Below are 20,112 nucleotides of genomic sequence, written 5' to 3'. Positions count from 1 at the left end.
CCTGTGCAAGAAAAGGCTTTTTTCTTCACTTTCCAGCCCGACGTTTCGCTGACCCCCTCAGCATCTTCAGGGGCGATTTCTTTATTAAAAACATCAACAAGAATACATACAAACGGATCGTTAGTTTTAAAAATCATATGAAACATTGAATAAATTACTTTTATACGCACAAACGCAATGTTGATTTGAACTTATATGAAGATCATAAACGTTTTTTAACACAATTACTGGACTACGAAATTTTGTTGAACATTAATACATATATGAAAACTTACATATGGAAACTATTTTGAATATCTAAACTTAGAAATACGAGCATTCATACCAACTCCGTGTGGTACAATTGTCAAATTATTACTAACTATAAACATGTTAAATATGCAGCCGCGATGTAGTCAGTTTCCTCTTTTTTGTTTATTGCTCTGTCCCCTCGTAAACTTTCTAGGGTACACCTCGCTTTTTCTTTTTTCTCCTTGTCCACTATCCTCGCGTTTGAGCAGGTCAGCTGTATGACCACTAGCTAACACACGTTGTGCTAAAACGGTGCTTTTTTGTGTTTTCTAATGTCAGCTTCGTGTTCTGCTAGGCGTACTCCTAGCGCTCGTTTGGTTGTGCCAATGTATACTTTATTGCAGTCTTCGTTTTCTCTCCCTTTGCATGTTATTTCATATTATTATTATTATTATTATTATTATTATTATTATTATATATATGAAAAGAAGTGACGATCCACTGCTTTACATTCAGATGGAGCACTAGTGTTACCACCTTCGGCTCGCTTGTTAGAATATATATATATATGTATATTAGGGTGGGTCAATTAAAAAAGTTGATTCATATCCTTGCGATTCTGGTACTATGGACCATAACAAACATTTTCGCCCAAGGAACCATACCTCTAAAATCATTTTCGAGCCTGCCAAAATTTTTTGGTAGATATTTTCAAAAATACCAAATAAACGACCTCTTAGATGCATTTCAAAGACAAAAAAATATTATTGAAAATGTGTATACGGGGGTTTTTGGGTCAGAGAATCCATTTTTCGCATTAATTTTTAATTTTGATCGCAAAAAAATAAAAAAAAATAAAAAAAACAAATAAAAAAATAAAGCAAAATAAAGAAATAAATATTTTTCCATTATTTTAAATTATTAGAAAGTCAAAGATTTGACTATTTGAGCAATAAGTTCGTCAATTTCCCCCAAAAAAAGTGAGAAATCCAAAAAATTGTTCAAAAACGCACTCGGAAAAATGGGATTAAGTCCTTCTGTGTTGAAAGTTATGTAGTGATGACGAAGTGTGCACCATTCTTCGTATTTAGTTTTGGCTGTAACTGACTTCGCCAGTCGATTGAGGTCTCCTTTTACAAATACTTTCAATGCAAGAAGAGGTTGGTTAGCTGCCAGCTTTGCTCTTTCATCTGCCGCTTCATTGCCCAGTATTCCGAGGTGGCTAGGGACCCACATAATTGTAATTAAATTGTTTCCTAGCGCCAATGCGTTACGAATTGAGGCGTTTAGAAGATTGCTGTTCGATGTACTTGTTATGGATTGAATCGTCGACATGCTGTCGGTGCATATTATGTATTTCTCCCCCGTTCTGAGTGCATACTGAATTGCTTGAAGTACCGCGCAAGCTTCCGCTGTGTAAACAGAGCAAAAATTGAGCAGGTGTCCAGCATAGATAGTGTTTTGGTCGGTTGGAATCAACAACCGCAAAGGCCGTGGTGGACGTTGTTTTTGACCCGTCCGTATATAGGAACTTCCAACCTTGCTCCTTTAGATTTGTTGCAATCGATTCGAAATTTTGTCGGTATACTGCTGGACCAGTTATATTTTTTTTGTTTGACTGCATGTCGAGGATCAACGACTTGTGTGACTCGAACCAAGGAGGCGGGCATTTGTAGTTGAATTTATCAGGTTTGATACCGATTCCTGTTTGTTTTGCTGCATTGATACTTCTAACAATTGACGATGGTCGAGACATAGGGATCTTTCTTTTGTTAATCGAGTTGACCACATCATATAACATTGCATTTCTGCACTGCAGTAGTTTTGGAATTAGTTTTAAGGTGCTGAACTGTATCCTTTCTTTAATTGATGGGAGTCCTGCTTCTGTTAAGGTGACCCTGACAGGCGACGTTTGGAATGCACGTATACACCTCCGGGCAGCTACGTGGTAAGGTGGTTGGATGAGGTTAATTTTTTTATTCGCACAGTGGCCGTAGATCGGTAGGCCATAGTCTATTTTGGAAAGTAGCAGGGCCTTGGTAGCGTTGATGAGCATTGTAGGGTGCACGAGGCAGTGTTTCGATGATAAATATCTTATTACATCTAATCTCTTAACCAGAGCTGTTCTTACATAAGTACAATGATTTTTAAAAGTTAGTTTTGAATCAAATATTATCCCCAAGATTTTTAAAGTATTGAAGTTCTTAATTTCTACGTTATTAAACGTTAGATTTATGGGAGGACAAAGTTTTTTATTACATATATGAAAGGTTTTGCATTTACTGACCGATATCTTGGCTCCCGAATAATTACCCCAGTTTCCCATATCCGACAATATATGGTTAAAATCCGTTTGTACCACCGATAAATCTTTACACTTAGAACAAAGTAGTAAATCGTCAGCATATATTATGTGATTAACTCTTCTGTATTTCAGTAGAATTTTATTTATTTCGTCAAAAGCAATTATAAAGAGCACCACAGATAGTGGTGAACCCTGAGGGATACCGTTAAACAATTTGTAGGTGTTTGAATATTTATTATTTACTTTGACGGCAAAGCGTCGATTAATTAAAAAATCTTTGACAAATTTATAGATTTTGTTACCAACTTTCCAACGAGCCAGCTACTGGAGGACGACATGTGGACCAATTCTGTCGTAAGCCTTTTCGAAGTCAATGCTCAGGACGGAAATATGGTTTTTGGTGGACAGGGCCGAAGAGGCAAAGTGCTCAAAAATGAGTAAGGCATCCATTGTACCTTGGCCTTCCTTGAACGCTACTTGGTGTACGTCGAACAGATTGTTAGAGAGCGCGAACCAGGCAATCCGGTTGGCTACAATTTTCTCCAGCGTTTTAGTAAGGCACGGCAAAAGGGATATCGGTCTGTATCCGGCAGCAGTCGTGCTGTCTTGATTTGATTTTGGGATAGGGAGAACAAGTGCATTTTTCCACGTATGAGGCAATTTACCTTGCATTAAAATAGTATTGTACAGGTCAATCACTCTACTTTTGACTTCCACTGGCAAATTTCTTAACAAAGGATATGTGATACGGTCACGACCTGGCGATTTGCCAGACATTGCATTTATCGTTCTCTCGAACTCGAATTGCGTGATGGGAGTCTCAATTCTACGGGCTACCGGTGAGGGTGAGATGTTTGTGTACTCTTCGGTTAAGATTTGAGTTTTTTTGACCACGAAGTCTTGATGGAAATTCCTATCTTCTGAGTATTTCGACCAGACGGAACCGAGATAATTTGCAATGTCTACCGACGCACAGATGGACAAAGGTAGTGGCTAATACTTTAACTGAAGTAGGTGCATGGGTACCCGAAAGCATTTTTAAGTTGGTCCAGATATCTCTGGGGTTGCAATCAGGGGTAATAGAGCTGGTCAAGTCTTCTAAGCTTTGTCTTTTAGCCTCTTTAAGTTTCTTTTTGAAGAGGGCGTTGGCTTTTTTGCATTCCACTAGATTAGTGAGCGAGCGATGTTTTTTAAAATTGTGCCATAACAGTTGTTTCTTATCCCGTAAACTACCCAGTTGTGGTGACCAATACGGAATTAGAGCTTTTTGAATTTTGTGATGAGTTTGAGGGATCGACAGATGGGCCGCTGTGCGGATGGTTTTTGTCAAGTTTTTCGCTTCTTTGTTAACGTTGGGGGACTGCGGATATTTTGTTAAGGTATCGTTTGCAATACGTTGGAACAGTGTCCAGTTCGCTTTTTGTATGATAAATTTGGGCTTAGGAGCCCCTGGGTTCGACGTCGCGGTAACGAGACTACTGAGAAGGTAAAAATGGTCGCTTCCATGGAGTTCATGGGAGGTTTCGCATGTAAGCTTTGGGGCCAGACTCGTTGAACACATACATACATCTACATGCGTAAAAGTTTGATGTGTTGTAAAGTGCGTTGGGGCCAAATCATTTAACACCATAAAGTTATAAAGGATAAAATCTTCCACTATCTTCCCTCTTGCGTTGTTTGAAGCGGATCCCCACAAAGGGCTCCATGCGTTTAAGTCTCCAATTAATATCAAGTCTGTAGGGATGCCAGAAATTATGTCAAGAAGGTTTTTGAGGGTGAAAGATTGCTGAGGCGGTATGTGAACGGATATAATTGTGACTTTAAAGCCAATATTTACTTCAATGGCTATAACCGATAACGGAGATTGAATGTCTATCAGTTTGTGAGCGACTCCTTTCTTTACCATGACACAAATTCCTTGCTTGCTCGTCGTATTTTGAGGTAAGTTATGAAAGTAGCTATGGAATGCATTAGAGATGGGTGCGGATCTGTTGAAGGGGATGTGTGTTTCCTGGATGGAAACTATAGAGGGAGATAACTCTTTAATTAAAAGTTTTAGTTCGTTAAAGTTGTTATGTAGTCCATGTATGTTCCATTGGAGTATCTTAAAGGTCATCACGCTGCAAAGCACTCCTGACCATTCTCTCGTCTGATCGTTCGTTGTCCGAGTCTATTTCCAGTTGAGTCGAAGTGAAATAACGATTTGATCTTAGGAGATCTTGAGTAAGGGTGGAGATGGGAGATGAAATTACGGAATTGTGCGTTTGTATGGGTTGCGTTGGATTAGCGAAGTTTGAAGACGTTATTGTTTGCTTATTACATGATGTAAGTTGATTGGGAGTGAGAGATAGGGATTCGCCATAAGTGTCTATTATGCTGCTAGGTTTGTCGTTGTTGTTTGAAATTTTTAAGATATTGTGGTCAGTGGTACTATGATTTTGGTGAAGTAGTGAATCGTTTTTAGGTGCTTCTGTGTTTATTATTGTGGGTATGTGAATATTTTTTGTGTTCGACATGGCACCTGCAAAGGAGGCTGGATGGGAGGAAGTGGGAAATTGAGGCGAGTAAAAATCTCTGGCTTGTTTAATTGTGCACGTGCGTTGGGTTTTTATTTTTAAAATTTCTTTTTGCTGCAAGAATTTCGGACATTTATTGAGATTCGAAGGATGACCATCGTCGCAGTTTGCACATTTTGTGCGCACGCAATCTACGTTTGGGTGTGGAGGGAAACTGCAAGTCTCGCAAATGGGATCATTTTTACAAAATTTTTTAGTGTGCCCCAAGCGCTGGCATGCTTTGCAGCGCATTGGGTTCGGGAAGTATTCCCTAACCTTTACCTTGTGCCAAGAGATGTTGATTGTATCTGGAATTCTAAAGGAGTCGAATGTGAGTAGAATAACTCCGGTCGGAGTCGCTTTGTTGTCGATTGTCCGAGTGAATTTGTAAACATTTACAACCCCCTCAGATTTTAATTCTTTTGCGATTTCCTCGTCGGGTAGAGATTTGAGGTACGGGGCAAATACCGTCCCTTTTACAAAATTTAGATTTTCATGATATTTGCATCTGATTTCGCATAGTCCTAGTAGTTGTTTGGAGGCAATGAATTTTTCCGCCGTGTATTTGTCCTTGACTAAGAGGAGTAGGTTACCATCTCTGAGCTCAGAAATTTTTTCTACATCCTTGCTTATCAGATTTAAAGACCTTTGCACCGCGAAGCACGAATAATGTGATAGAGGTTTCTGATCATTGGTGGATGACACAACAACGTATTTAGGGTTGGGTATTGATCTGCTTATATCGGCTAGTTCGGGAAATTCACAAAACGTTTTCATAGGGCGTTTCTTTTTACGTTTGGGACTGGACGCCAAAGCAGCGAACCTATTGTCCCCAGGGTTATACGCCCCAGAGGGCATTGTCAAGGTTGAATTTCACTTTCCAATCAACCACGTGGGTAGCTTTCAGGCGAATATGAAAAGGGAAAAACTAAAACGCAAGGTAGTAGTTGTTGTAAATTATAACTGCACCAAGAATAAACACAAAGCGAACGCTATAGTAACACAACCGTTTGCCACGAATATTAGTCGACGACTTTCTAGGGTACACCTCGCTTTTTCTCTTTTCTCCTTGTCCACTATCCTCGCGTTTGAGCAGGTCAGCTGTATGACCATTAGCTAACACATGTTGTGCTAAAGCGGTGCTGTTTTTATTTTTTCTAATCTCAGCTTCGTGTTCTGCTAGGCGTACTCCTAGTGCTCGTTTGGTTGTGCCAATGTATACTTTATTGCAGTCTTCGTTTTCTCTCCCTTTGCATGTTATTTCATATACTACATTACTTTGTTCGTGGGAGTCAATTGGGTATTTTGTTCTTGTGAAAATCGAAGACAGCGTGCTGTTTGATCTGTAAGCTAAAATCATGTTTTGGTTGTTGGTATCTATTTCGTGGTCAAGTTTTTGGTGGAATTTAGGAACGTATGTGACACTGTGATATCGCTTTGTTACATTTGTTGTTTTACTTGTCGGTATTTGGCTGTTTGTTGTCTATTTCTTTTATTTTCTGTGAAAGTAGACTTTGTATTAGGTGGTGCGGGTAGTTGTTGCTTTTTAGAATTTTGCTTATCTTATTTTTATTTGTGTCTCTGAATTGTTTGTGGCTTATTGTTAGTACTTTATGTATGAGATTTTTCGCTGTGTTTACTTTGTATTTTAAGGGTTGCGCAGACAAGAAGTTTATTAGGCGTCTGGAGGATATGGGCTTTGAGTACCAATCTAATAATATGGAGTAATTTTTCTTATGGATCATTACATCTAGGAACGGGATGCGGAAATGAGTTTCTGGTTCCATTGTGAATTGCAATTTCGGATGGTATTGGTTAAGTATCTTTAAAATCGTATCCACGTCGTTTCGTCTTACTATAGCAAATATATCGTACACGTACTTTACCATAAATTTTATGTCAATGTTGAAGTTTCTTTTTAGATCCATAAAGGTATTGGCCAGTAGGTCGTCCATGACTATGTCGGCTATCGTGGGTGAGAGGGGGTTTCCCATCGGCATCCCAAAAGTTTGCGCGTAGAAATTTCCATTGTGTGTGAAATAGTTATTGTCGTTCAGACAGAAATTCAAAATGTTGTGGAACTTGTTTTTATTAATTTTCTTATGTGGTTGAATCGCGTCCCACTTAGACAAAATGATTTTGGTTCCTAAGTGCGTTGGAATGTTTGTGAACAGAGATATCACATCAAAAGAGACTAGTAAATCTTCCTCTTTTATCCGGATGTCTTCAAGTCTTTCTTTCAGTTGAAAAGCATTTTTTATATTATATTTTTCTGAAACAAAGTTGTTGAGGACTTTTCCTACATATTTTGACAAACCATAAATATTTACTGACGACGAAATGGCCCGTAAAGGCAAATCAGGTTTGTGTGTTTTTGGCAACCCGTAAAGTCTCGCTTCCGTCGCGGCGGCGCATGCCAACTGTTGTTTTTCTCTGAAATTAATTATTTTGCTTTTGTATAGTTCGTCAACCAAGGCATTGTTTTTTCTCTGTAGTGCTGTTGTTGGGTCGTTTCTTATTGTTTTGTATGTGTTTTTGTCTTCAAGTAGTTTTTTCATTTTCTCCTCATAGTCTGCTTTGTAAAGTACCACTGTTTTATTTCCCTTGTCGGCCTCCGTTACTATTATTTCATTTTTGTGTCGTTTTAAGAGTGTTTTTGTTTTATTAAATGTTTCTAAACTAAACCTTTCGGGTGCATTGTGTTTTGTGCTGCGTTTGAACTCGATGATCCGATTACTCAGCTTGCATCTAGCTATTTCTTTGGCTCTATTGTCTTCTATTGGTTAAATTCTTTGTACCATTTCTGCTATCATTTGGACCGGTTTGAAACTAGTTTTTGTTGTCGGTATTGCGAATTTTCTTCCCAGGGATAATAACCATTTAGATCCTTCAGGAAATTCTATTGTGGTTTTATTTACGAACCAATCGTTGTTTAGATTTATTCCTAGCTTTTTAAGTTGTTGATGTTTTAGCTTTTCTAACTTGGACAAATTTTCGGTGACATGGTATTAATGTCTGATTTCTAAGTTTAATTTTTTCTTCAGAAACAGCTATTTTGTTTTTTCTACTTTTGCTTTCATTTTCGGGGACGTGGTATTTATGTTTGTGTTTTTTACTGCGTTTGTCAAGTAGTTGGGTAAAAGCTCATATCGTCTGCATTCTAATAGAAGTTCAAGCTGTGTCATCTGTTTTGCCAGCTTTTGTGTTTGTTTGGTTAAGTGTTTTAGGGTTATGCAGGTGTGCTCCCCGTATTTGTATTTGATGTGCTTGTAAAAATCCTTCATGTTTCTTTTATGTTTATATGTTTAATTGTTGATGTAGATAAAGGGATTACTTCGGCAGGCCTTCCGATTTTGAACAATATGACGATGAGTTGACGATCAATTTGTTGAATTTAATAGTGTTTTGTGTTTTAGGCTATTTGATCGAGTAAGTTTCTGTGCAAGAAAAGGCTTTTTTCTTCACTTTCCAGCCCGACGTTTCGCTGACCTTCTCAGCATCTTCAGGGGCAATTTCTTTATTAAAAACATCAACAAGAATACATACAAACAGATCGTTAGTTTTAAGCATCATATGAAAAATTGAATAAATTACATTTATAGGCCCGAACACAATGTTGATTTGAACTTATATGAAGAACATAAACGTTTTTTAACACAATTACTGGACTACGAAATTTTGTGGAACATTAATAAATATAGGGTGTCCCAGAAGTAACCTGCCAAACTTTAGGGGAAGGTAGGTGGGCGGTGAGCTCTCTGATAAACGAAAAATTTTCAGGTAAAAGTGTTACCGTTTTTGAAATATTTACATTTTTTTAATTTAAAAAAAATCGTGCCTTTTCATGTATTTTCTTTAACTGCATCTACAAACCTGGCTATACTTAGTAAATTTTTTGTGTAAAATACTTCGCTAGTTGCTTCTCAATACTAAAATGCAATGTTGTTAAAATATATTAAGGAAAATTAGGACTATTTTGGTATTTTTAACTTTTTGATATTTTCTTCCCCAACTTTGACTAGCTCTGGTGAAAAAAAAAGTACTGAGCTATAACTTTACATTACACAAAAAAATTGCTCATTTAATAAAGATTTCAGAAAGGTGCCACTCTTACTGTTTCGAATAGAAAAAAAAACAAGTTATAGCCGCTTTTGTAGGCAAAGGACTGAGACACGCCATAATGTATTTAATAGATTTAAATTGAAGTTGCTCTTGTTGCCGACCAATGACATGCTACGGCATGTACAAAGGTACACTATTACCTGCTCCTGACATTATTTGATGTTACTTACCGGAATTAGTGAAAGTGGATTTTGTGAAATTGGACCCTTCGAACATTGTGTTATTAATACTATGACAGAGAACACGCAGTATACATATGCGGATATTCACCTAATTTACGGTGAAGCTTGCTGTAATGCCAGGGCTGCTCAAAGACTCTATGCAGGGCGATACCCCAATCGTCGGCATCCGGGTCGTGAAGTATTCGCCCGGACCCATAAATAAATATATGAAGGTAAATGATTTTTACACCTTTCTTGTTTGCTTGCTTGTTAACTATAATTTTTCACTTTTTTAAGGTCGCATACCTGAAAGGCGTGGCGGCGAAACAGGACGTCCTGCAAAGGTAGATGTTGAAGTTGTGTTAGAGGAAGTGGAACTAGGTCCATCGACTTCAGTGAGATTGATGGAAAGACGGACGGGAATACCAAAAACTACAGTTCACAAAGCTTTAAAAGACCATCGATTTCATCCCTACCTTATTCAACGTGTTCAGGCTCTACAAGAAAGAGATTACCTGTCGAGGGTTAGATTTTGCCGCGAAATGTTGTGAATGCATGAATCAGACCCCAACTTTTTTAATAAAATAATTTGGAGCGATGAATCATCATGCAAACGTGATGGTTATTTTAATTTACATAACCTTCACAGTTGGCAGATAGACAATCCTCACGAAATGAGAGAAGATCGTTCGCAGTACCGGTACAAAATAAATTTATGGTGCGGTATTTTTAATTGTCAGATATTGGGACCTGTGGAACTGCCGCCAACGCTCAACTCTCACAGTTATTTAGAGTTCCTTCAGGAACGGCTTCNATCGGAAGATGAAATTAAATGCGTATTACAATTCGAATAAAGCTACATCACAATTTTATAATTGGAATAATTTAGATAAATTTTCAAATAATAAGTCAGTTTCACGCTAGTTCTTTTAAAGTAAATTTGTGCATAACATTTAGATATCTACTATTTGTATGTTCCACAGCATGCTTTCGATAAACATCGACTTCACATCACTGCGGCTGTTCTGGCTATTTCACACAATTAACAAGAAAATGATACCTTATTCTTTTGCATAATCATGCAATGAAAATAAAAATTACATAAACGGATGATCAAACTTGATATTATTTAATAAAAATCTAATTTTTCCAAAATATCGTAAAGAAAAATGGATACATTTTCACACTCGTTTTGCTATATCGTAAACTAAGTGGAAACTACGTAATAGAAGTCTGAAATGCGACTATGAATAGAGGTAAATTTTAAGTTGGTACTTAAATTTAAGTTGCAACTTTGTTAGTTTCGACTTAGTTGCTGGACTATGAATACGCGCCATTGAGTTAAGATCTCTAAAAGCGTCTTTTCTTAAAAGGTGCCGAGCTTGTATTAGAGTAGAAGGTCGCCAATTTGAGCATATTTTATCAATAAATTAATAAATTTTTCTTTTAACAACTCATGTATATTTTATTTCACGTGAACCCATCCTTCACAAAAAATATTGATAGATATAGCCCTTGTTATAGACTCTAGTTCGAATTTCGGTGAGTAACATAAAATAATGTCAGGAGGAGGTACTAAAGTACCTTTGTACTATTTAGGATGTCATTGGTCGGTAACAAGAGCAACTTAAATTTAAATCTATTAAATACATTCTATCGTGTCACAGTCCTTTGCCCACAAAAGCGGCTAAAACTTTTTTTTTCTATTCGAAACAGTAAGAGTGGCACCTTTCTAAAATCTTTATTAAATGAGCAATTTATTTATGTAATGTAAAGATATAGCTCAGTACCTTTTTTCACCAGAGATAGTCTAAGTTTGGGAAGAAAATATCAAAAAGTTAAAAATTCCAAAATAGTCCTAATTTTATGATGGTTCCTTGATATATTTTAATTACATTGCATTTGAGTTTGGAGCAGCAACTAGCTGGAAGTATTTTACATAAAAAATTTACTAAGTATAGTCTGGTTTGTAGATGCAGTTAAAGAAAATACATGAAAAGGCATTATTTTTTTAATTCAAAAAAATTTAAATATTTCAAAAACGGTAACACTTTTACCTGAAAATTTTTTGTTTATCAATTCCTCATCTGTAAAAATTAAGACTGACAGTTTGACAGCAAAATATAGGTAACCATAGTCATTCCAAAGTTATAAACAGTGTTGCCGCGCATAATTTTTAGTGGTAGCCAAATTCCTTTAAAAAAAGGGCTAAAAAAGAGCTAAAAAAAGTCGTTGTGGCTAAAAATGGTAGCTAAAATGTTTTACTTACATATAAATATATAAGTATACACCAAAATATTTTCAATAAGTAATGGTATATAAAACCAATGAACTTTGGAAAAAAGCTAATATTTTATCCAACCAAAAACCTTTTTGTATAAAAGGGGAAATGTACGGCACCATCTTGCTGGTTCCATCAAGTGATTGTACCATCAGGCTCGAAGCATATAACTAACCAGCATGCTGGTACAATATTTATTTCTTTACAAATGAGGTCGAGGAAAGATCGAAATGATTAGAGCCGAAATTTCACAATTTTTCTAGCATTTTGTTAAACATTGTTTTTTTTTTGTAATTCACAACTGCAATTTCGTGAACGTAGTCTTCCACAAACATGGCTTTGACTCATATAGTGCAATAAATTTCCGCCAAAATATTTTTTATTTAGAAAATTTTGCTAATTTCACCACTAACGACACCAGCATGCTGGTACAATCACATCACGAGAACATACACGGTCAATCGACTTGATGGGTCATTTAACAAATGTAGCATATTAAGGGCCGTGAACTTATCTATTTTAAACTATATTTAAATCGTTAACAGATAAGTTAACAGCCCCAACACTTTTACAGTATGTATGTATAAAAGCGTAAGGAACATACAATACAGATATGTATATACAGTGAAATTCCTCATAACCGGACACTCACGGTCGCAGTGTTTTTGTCCGGTTATGGGAGCTGTCCGCTTATAGGGGATGAGGTCAAAAAATATATACATACTACACATATAAAATTCATTGTAGTTTATTTAAGAAATTTTTCGAAGCAAAGAATATTTAAATACATACTTTAGTATTACATATACATACATAAATATATCAATTAAATACATTGTACAAGTCCTTACATTTCAATATCGACTAGTTTGTTTGAAAAAATTGTGTGATGCTTGTTTGTTTTAACATTGATTCCTTTAATTTAAAATTTTCATTTTCAAAGTGACTCTCGATATTTTTAACCTGCTGAAAAGCTACATAGTCATTTTTTGCAAATTGTTTCAAGCGCTCAACAAGTTTTAAAGCCTCATCATATGATGTTATGGGGTCACTTATTTCTTCTGAAGGTTCATCTTCTGAATCACTTAAGTCCATAGTATCATCTGGTTCGTCAAATTGAATTTCTATATTGTTGTCCTCAGTGAAAACATTTTGATCTATTTGGAGAAAACCTTCGAAATCATTTGCCAAATCTAGTCCTTCCTGAAGCCTAGCATAGACTGCCAGTGGAATGTCATCTTCGGGATCAAAATCTGAAGGATCCTCTAAAGTTTCCAAAAATCCTGCTTTACGGAAGCAGTTTCGGATTGTTGTGGCTTCCACTTTATGCCAAGATGCTTTGATGAAATACACAGCTTCCAGTACATTAATCGATTTTGAGAGCTCTGAGGCTGAACTTGTATCGCCAATTTTAGTTATCAAGTGTTTTAAAACTAAGCTTCTATACAAAGTTTTAAAATTTTGGATTATACCCTGATCAAGGGGTTGGCTAACTGCCGTTGTATTTGGTGGCAAGAAACAAATTTTTATGTTGGTCAAGTCTAATTCCTTTGGATGAGAAGCCGCGTTATCTAGAAACAAGATAATTTTTCGATTCTGGGCTTTCATTCTTCGATTGAACTGCTGCAGCCATTCGCTCATCACTTCTCGAGTCATCCATGCTTTTTTATTAGACTTCCAATCCACTGGAAGTTTTGCAATTGGAACATGTTTAAAGGCTCGAGGACGGGCTGCTTTCCCTATAACCAAAAGCGGCTCCTTATCTCCAGCCATATTAGCTCAGAACAAAATTGTGAGTCTTTCCTTTGATAGCTTACCTCCCACACATTTTTCGGATTTAAGAGCGAGGGTTTTGTCCGGTAAGGCACGAAAGAAAAGCCCACTCTCATCGGCGTTGTAAATGTCTTCAGGCTTGTACCCATTCAACAGAGTTGGCAGCTTTGTCCGAAACTGTTCGACATCATCCTGATTCACATCTGCAGCTTCACCAGATATGCATTTGAAGGAAACATTATTCCTTAATCGCCATTTATTTAGCCATCCATCCGAAGCATTAAAATTAGGTACCCCCAGTTTTCCTGCAATTTCCATTGCCTTTGCTTTCAAAATGGGACCAGAAATCGGAATTTTTTGACTCCTAGCCTTAGCGAACCAATCAAAACACATCCTGTCTATATCCGAGCCGCCTTCTTTAAGGAAACTTCGCTTTTGGTGAACATTAGATCCAGACTCCCATTTAGAACGAATTTTTTCTTTATTTTTATTAATTTCAGCAGCTTGCGTTTTGCCAATATTGAACCTTTTAAAGCAAAGGAAACGTGTACCTACAAGTTAAATTATGGATTCACTATACTTTACTATTTTGCAATTCCACGTACTGATAACTTTTCTTTTTCGAAAACATTAATAATTTCCATTTTCTCTTTAATAGAAAGTAGCTTCTTTTTCGGTGCCATATTATTACGAACTTTGAACGCAACCACTCGCATGCAACTTACTTGACAAACTGAATAGAAAACCACCTTTTACTTGACACGCACGGCTTGAGTGTGTGCATACATGTTAAAAGGGGAATCCCCTATTTCATTTTTATAATGAACAACAAAGCTTGCTTGCGATGTTTTTGAATTTTGTCCGTTTATGAGAAATTTTTTCTTGGAAATGGCTTGAAATACAGTGTCCGCGTCCGGTTATTAGAGCGTCCGTTTATTAGAATGATATTTGTATGAAAAAAGGATTGAAAAACCTGTGTACACAAAATTTGTCCGGTTATTGGAGCTGTCCGGTTATAAGGACTGTCCGTCTTGGGGAATTTCACTGTACATCAGTTTTTCTTAGTTTAAAAATTCATCTCTTATATAAATAAAAAAAAAAACAAATTAAGCATATACAACTTTTTCATGCCAAGTATGAATAAATTCTAAAAAGGGCTAAAAAAGGGCTAGGGGCAATTTTAAATTTATGTGGCCAAAAAAAGTATGTGGTAGCGAAATCTAGCCACCAAAGGGCTAAAACGGCAACACTGGTTATAAATAATATTTATTCCTGTAATGTTTTTTTCATAGGAAGGCCAAGGCAGGTATGGGGACGACTGGAGGCTCACCTGCTTCTTGGCATTTATTTGAGCAGGTGCATTAAATAATTGGTGGTTTCTCCATCAATAACGTGGAACAGCTGATAGAAGATAATTTTGAAGGTAATTGCTAGTTATTCAATTTACATGATCAAAATTGTAGGCATATTCAAAATCATTTTTATTATTAAAAACTAATCTATATACATAAATTCAAAGTACTCATTTTCAGATTCGATGTCATCATCCCCGACAAATATCTCGCCGTTTTCTCCTTCTCCTCCCCAGCTGTCGCCATCACCGTCGTGTTCATCACCATGCCATAAGGATCGAGAGGGGAACACTTCCCTCATCCATATCAAGCGCATCAACATCTAGCAGATCTGGAAAACAAAAACAGATGGATCGATTAGTGACGATTTGTGAGGGTATCCAGAGCAATTTTTTCGAGGCTATGGAAAAATTTACAAAATCGAACGATGAATTGGTCGAAATAGAGAAGGCAAAGTTAGTCGCAGTGCAAGAACTGCAGAGGGATGCAAAAAGGCTGACGGATGGAGTACTTGATTTTAGTATGTAGTAATTAGACTGAAATGTTTTGTTTTTATTTTTGAAGTAGATATTAAGGAAATAGTAAGTAGGGTTTTGAGAATTGGACAGAATTTTTTGTTTACATTTTTGAAGTAGATTTTAAGTATATAGAAAGTAAGATTTTGTGAAATGAAGTGCTTGATTTGCAATTGTGATACCATTTTTCTAGAGTACCTTTTTCCGTTTTTAAAACTAAAAGTTTTTTTTTTGTACTTCGCGTCAAGATAAAAAGACATGAACTGAAATAAACGTGATATTAACTTACTGAAATATGAACAGAACGCATTGATTACACTGTGAGACAAATGGTAGGGGTCAGTGATCGGGAAGGGTTCAAACTACCGGGGAAAGTTATATCGGAAAAAAAGAAGTTATACGTGTCCCGGCGTTTCGCTGGGTTACGTCTAGGAATCGAGATATATCGATTTGAAGTTAGTAACTATCATATAGGGGAAATTGTCACCTTTGGTGGTCTTTNTATCTCTATTTTGACTGTCGCATAGTGTTATTGATTCCGCTTCTGCTAAGGTTTTGTGCGAACAAGCCTTTATAATAGAATTTGCATTATCAATTCTAACTAATTGACCAAACGCATTTTCCACCAATCTACGAGATTTTGAAAGTTGGTAATTGGTAGCTTTTTGTGAAGGCGTCTTATCCAAACTGAATGGAAAAGGCTTCATTAAATATTTGCAAAAACGAAAGGCAGAATCTCCAAGAATGTCAACTGGGATGTCAAAGTTTCCTAAATTTGTGCTCATTGTGTTCAGAAATGAACAGTCCTCCAGTCCCCGTTTTTAAGCTGGACTTTTCAAAGATTTGGGAATCATTACATCTTCCTGGACTTCCCACGTTGATGTATAAAAAACGATATCTTTAAAAGAAAAGAAAAAGTTATGTGCTATGTAATTTACATTCGGATGAATATGCATATACGCAAAATAGAATATCTAAAAAATTTCATGCTGGGTACCTTGCATCAACAAGTGCTAGTAACACTGTGGAATACCATCCTTTATAATTGATATAATCGACTGCTTCTTCCTGTCTGGGATGAACTTCTATGTGGCATCCATCTGAAAAATATATTCGCTACTTAGTTGGGTAAAAATAATAATTTTAAGGGCTTACCAAGAGCACCCATACACTGAGGGAATCCAATGTGTTTAAACCCATTAACACAGTCTTCAATTATTTCTCTACTTAGGGGAAAATGTTTGAAATACATTTCCACACTTCCCTACAAAATTCCAAGAGAGCTGCTCATACTGTTGATTTGGCCACTCCAAACAAGTTCGCAATGCTACGATATTCTGCTGAGGACCCAAGAGCATATAGGGCGATGGCAACTCGTTTCTCCAAGCAGATGGTATTATGGAATCTTGTTTCCTTTCTCTTTAGGTGATCCAGAAAACTGCATAATTTTTTAAAAGCACTTCTATTCAGTCTAAAATTTTGTCTGAAGTTATTATCTCGACTCCCCAAAACGTACTTCCTCGATTCTGTTAAACGTTGGATTTATAAGTATATGTATATTAGGGTGGGTCAATTAAAAAAGTTGATTCATATCCTTGCGATTCTGGTACTATGGACCATAACAAACCTTTTCGCCCAAGGAACCATACCTCTAAAATCATTTTCGAGCCTGCCAAAATTTTTTGGTAGATATTTTCAAAAATACCAAATAAACGACCTCTTAGATGCATTTCAAAGACAAAAAAATATTATTGAAAATGTGTATACGGGGGTTTTTTGGGTCAGAGAATCCATTTTTCGCATTAATTTTTAATTTTGATCGCAAAAAAATAAAAAAAATAAAAAAAAATAAAAATAAAAAAATAAAGCAAAATAAAGAAATAAATATTTTTCCATTATTTTAAATTATTAGAAAGTCAAAGATTTGACTATTTGAGCAATAAGTTCGTCAATTTCCCCCAAAAAAAGTGAAAAATCCAAAAAATTGTTCAAAAACGCACTCTGGTGGCGATCAAAATTAAAAATTAATGCGAAAAATGGATTCTCTGACCCAAAAAACCCCCGTATACACATTTTCAATAATATTTTTTTGTCTTTGAAATGCATCTAAGAGGTCGTTTATTTGGTATTTTTGAAAATATCTACCAAAAAATTTTGGCAGGCTCGAAAATGATTTTAGAGGTATGGTTCCTTGGGCGAAAAGGTTTGTTATGGTCCATAGTACCAGAATCGCAAGGATATGAATCAACTTTTTTAATTGACCCACCCTAATACATACATACATAAGTGATTATAATTTTATGTTCATACCTGTTGTGGAGCAAAGGTTCTTTCTTTTGTTGAAAGTTCCAAGTGGATGTATTCCAACATCACAACTTGCACGTTTTTATACAGAATTAGCATCTCCATAAAGCGTGCACGTCTTTTTATTAATTCATGTATGGATGTGTTTATTTCTTAATTCTTAATAATAATTCTTAAATTTTCGCGTAATTGATGGTCACAGACACATATAATTTCACCATTAATAAAATAAATTTAATTCGGCGCACATTGCTTTAATTTCAATTTAAACAATAAACAGATGATTTCGAACTTGGGTAAATGTACATTTGATAAATGCGATAGCATGAACATTCTTCGAAAATATATGTTCGAAAGTGCCAAATGTTGCATTTTAAATGCAGCAAAAATGCTGCGTAACTAATGTGACCAACTATTTCATAGCTCAAAGAAGTATAGGAACTAAAAACCAAAAATAGTATGAAAGTAATGAGAAAATGGTAAAAGCAGAATATATAAAAATGGTAACAGTGTACCAATTCAACAAACTAATTTTATTAATTAAAAATCTATGTATACTATATATTATTCTAAGGCAATCCGTTTATTCCCAGCTATCTACTAATCGTACAAGTCATGTATCAAATTAAACTGCTCGATCTGAAACTTTGCAAAGCATTTCAGATTTAAGAATCATTAGACCACTTTTGAAATATTTTCACGGAAAATTTTTTAAAGTCTTACATTGACCAAAGCAATGCTTCATTCATTTCAATAGGCAGCAACTGTGGAGCGCTCTGAATATGGAGTAAAAAGGGACGCCTACAGCAACACCTCGAATGAGTGTTTTCGGAGCGCTCCAAGTGTTGTTTAACGGACTTCACAAAACTGAGGAGGTTATCAGTTCGTCGAAATATATGTTTTTTTTATGTATGTAACCACATTACTTGGGCCCCGTTAACCGATATCGATAATTTTTCATCGGAAAGGTTGTAACTCAGGGGTGGTCCCATACTAATTTTGTTTAGATCAGATAATTGGATCGAGAAGAAATTAACGATAATCTTAAATTTTTATATGAGAATTGAAGTCGGTTTTGTTTTTTGCTTAAAAATTACTTGTTTTTTTATCTAGTCGGTGAATTTAAAAAGAAATTTTCAATCAAGAAGAAACTGATCGTCGTTTCCGAATATTCTTGAAAAAGGACACCGCAAACAGAAATGTTGATGTTATGGAAGTTTCAAATGCTTTTAATGCATAAAAAATTACCTTTGTAATGCCGAATTTCCACTAGGCATTGAAATGACAAAAAGTTGGAGGCATTTAAAAAGTGCCATATGGAAATGAATTTAATGACAATTTTTTGAGGTAATGACAAGAATATTTTTTAATGCCCAAGTTTGTCATTAAAATGTCTGCTAATTAATGTCTAGTGGAAATCCAGCATAACTTTAGAACTTTTCAGGTGTATTTATTAGAAAGTATGCGGGTCCTGGCAAAGAATTCTATAGAGCGGGAGCAAATGGGTTCCAAACCTAAAAGGAACGTATTTTAAACAAGATAAAAAATATTTGTTAGATTTAGGATTCAGGATTTTTCCGTTTTTTTAAATAATTTTTTTATTTAGCGGTTTTCAATAAAAATAAATGTTACAAAAAATTTAATACTTATTAATTATAAACAAAATTAAGAACATTTTAAAAAACCGTAAAGTATCCTTTCCGGTCTATTATCAGAGCACACCGAAAACACTCAACGGAGGATTTAAGGAGTCCTTCTCACATAATCATAGGTGAATAGGAGTCTTTGCTTCTTGGGGCACCGAAATCACTTATTTAAGTAGTCCTAAAGGTACACTTTTTTTTATTTATATGCACTTTTCTCCTGCGAGCATGCTCCTTTGAGACTCTTTTCGCAGCCTCCCTAAAAGCATCAACGCACCGTACGGGAAATCCTAATTGTGCACACCGCGGACTTCGCTGGTATGCTGGGAACAATATTTTTGAACAATTTAATTTAAAAACAAAAAATAACTTAAAAAATCATTGCCGACGAACGGTTTTAAACTCTCGATAAATGTGAAATTATTTCGGTTTTCTTTTGCGTGTTAGAGACTCAAAGACTAAGATAATGTTACGATTTTCCTTGAAACCTCGTCCGGATTTCCCAAATCCCTCAGTTCGTATCGCTGGATTGTTAAATAAATGCAATCGATGACCAACTTGTAGCACAATTAACTTTATTGTACAACAAACAATTTACAATACTAGCTAGTACAGTAAAAACACTTTACAATACTTGTTAAAGCAATAACAGCGCTTAACTAAACTTGGTAACACAATTAAACTTATATCTTGCTTATTCGCAACTCACTTCTCTGCTCACTTTACTTGTAGCTTGCTGTCTTGTAACTAACTCACCTCGCGGTGGCGGCGCCCTTATATACCTGCGCTGGTACTTATGGCAACTCTAGAACATTCTGAAGTTTATCGCTCATTCTCTTTCTCTCGCTGTTCGCAGTGTTCATCCAACTT

At 35.9% G+C, this 20,112-nt stretch overlaps 1 protein-coding gene and 1 long non-coding RNA gene across 2 annotated transcripts in view; both read right to left on the bottom strand.

The window, feature by feature from the left end:
• Positions 1–11,265: 11,265 nt before the first annotated feature.
• On the bottom strand, positions 11,266–13,821 carry LOC108359000 (tigger transposable element-derived protein 6-like). The gene is made up of 3 exons (XM_017610611.1): positions 13,473–13,821; positions 12,619–13,226; positions 11,266–11,298 (listed from the first exon to the last, which is right to left on the bottom strand). The coding sequence occupies exons 1-3, from the start codon at positions 13,819–13,821 to the stop codon at positions 11,266–11,268; spliced, it is 990 nt and encodes a 329-aa protein (XP_017466100.1).
• Positions 13,822–14,885: 1,064 nt separating this feature from the next.
• The window catches only part of LOC108359005 (uncharacterized), a 27,278-nt gene continuing 22,051 nt past the window's right edge, over positions 14,886–20,112 (bottom strand). Inside the window, exon 2 of the long non-coding RNA XR_001846865.1 lies at positions 14,886–15,111. This is a non-coding gene — a long non-coding RNA (uncharacterized LOC108359005). The remainder of the gene's footprint in view (positions 15,112–20,112) is intronic.

This window comes from Rhagoletis zephyria, unplaced genomic scaffold (genome assembly GCF_001687245.7).
Source record: "Rhagoletis zephyria isolate East Lansing unplaced genomic scaffold, Rhagoletis_zephyria_1.1 Rzeph_scaffold_00322, whole genome shotgun sequence".
Taxonomy (NCBI): domain Eukaryota; kingdom Metazoa; phylum Arthropoda; class Insecta; order Diptera; family Tephritidae; genus Rhagoletis; species Rhagoletis zephyria.
Note: the sequence above shows the minus strand (reverse complement) of the source record. Positions and strands in the feature narration are given on the sequence as shown.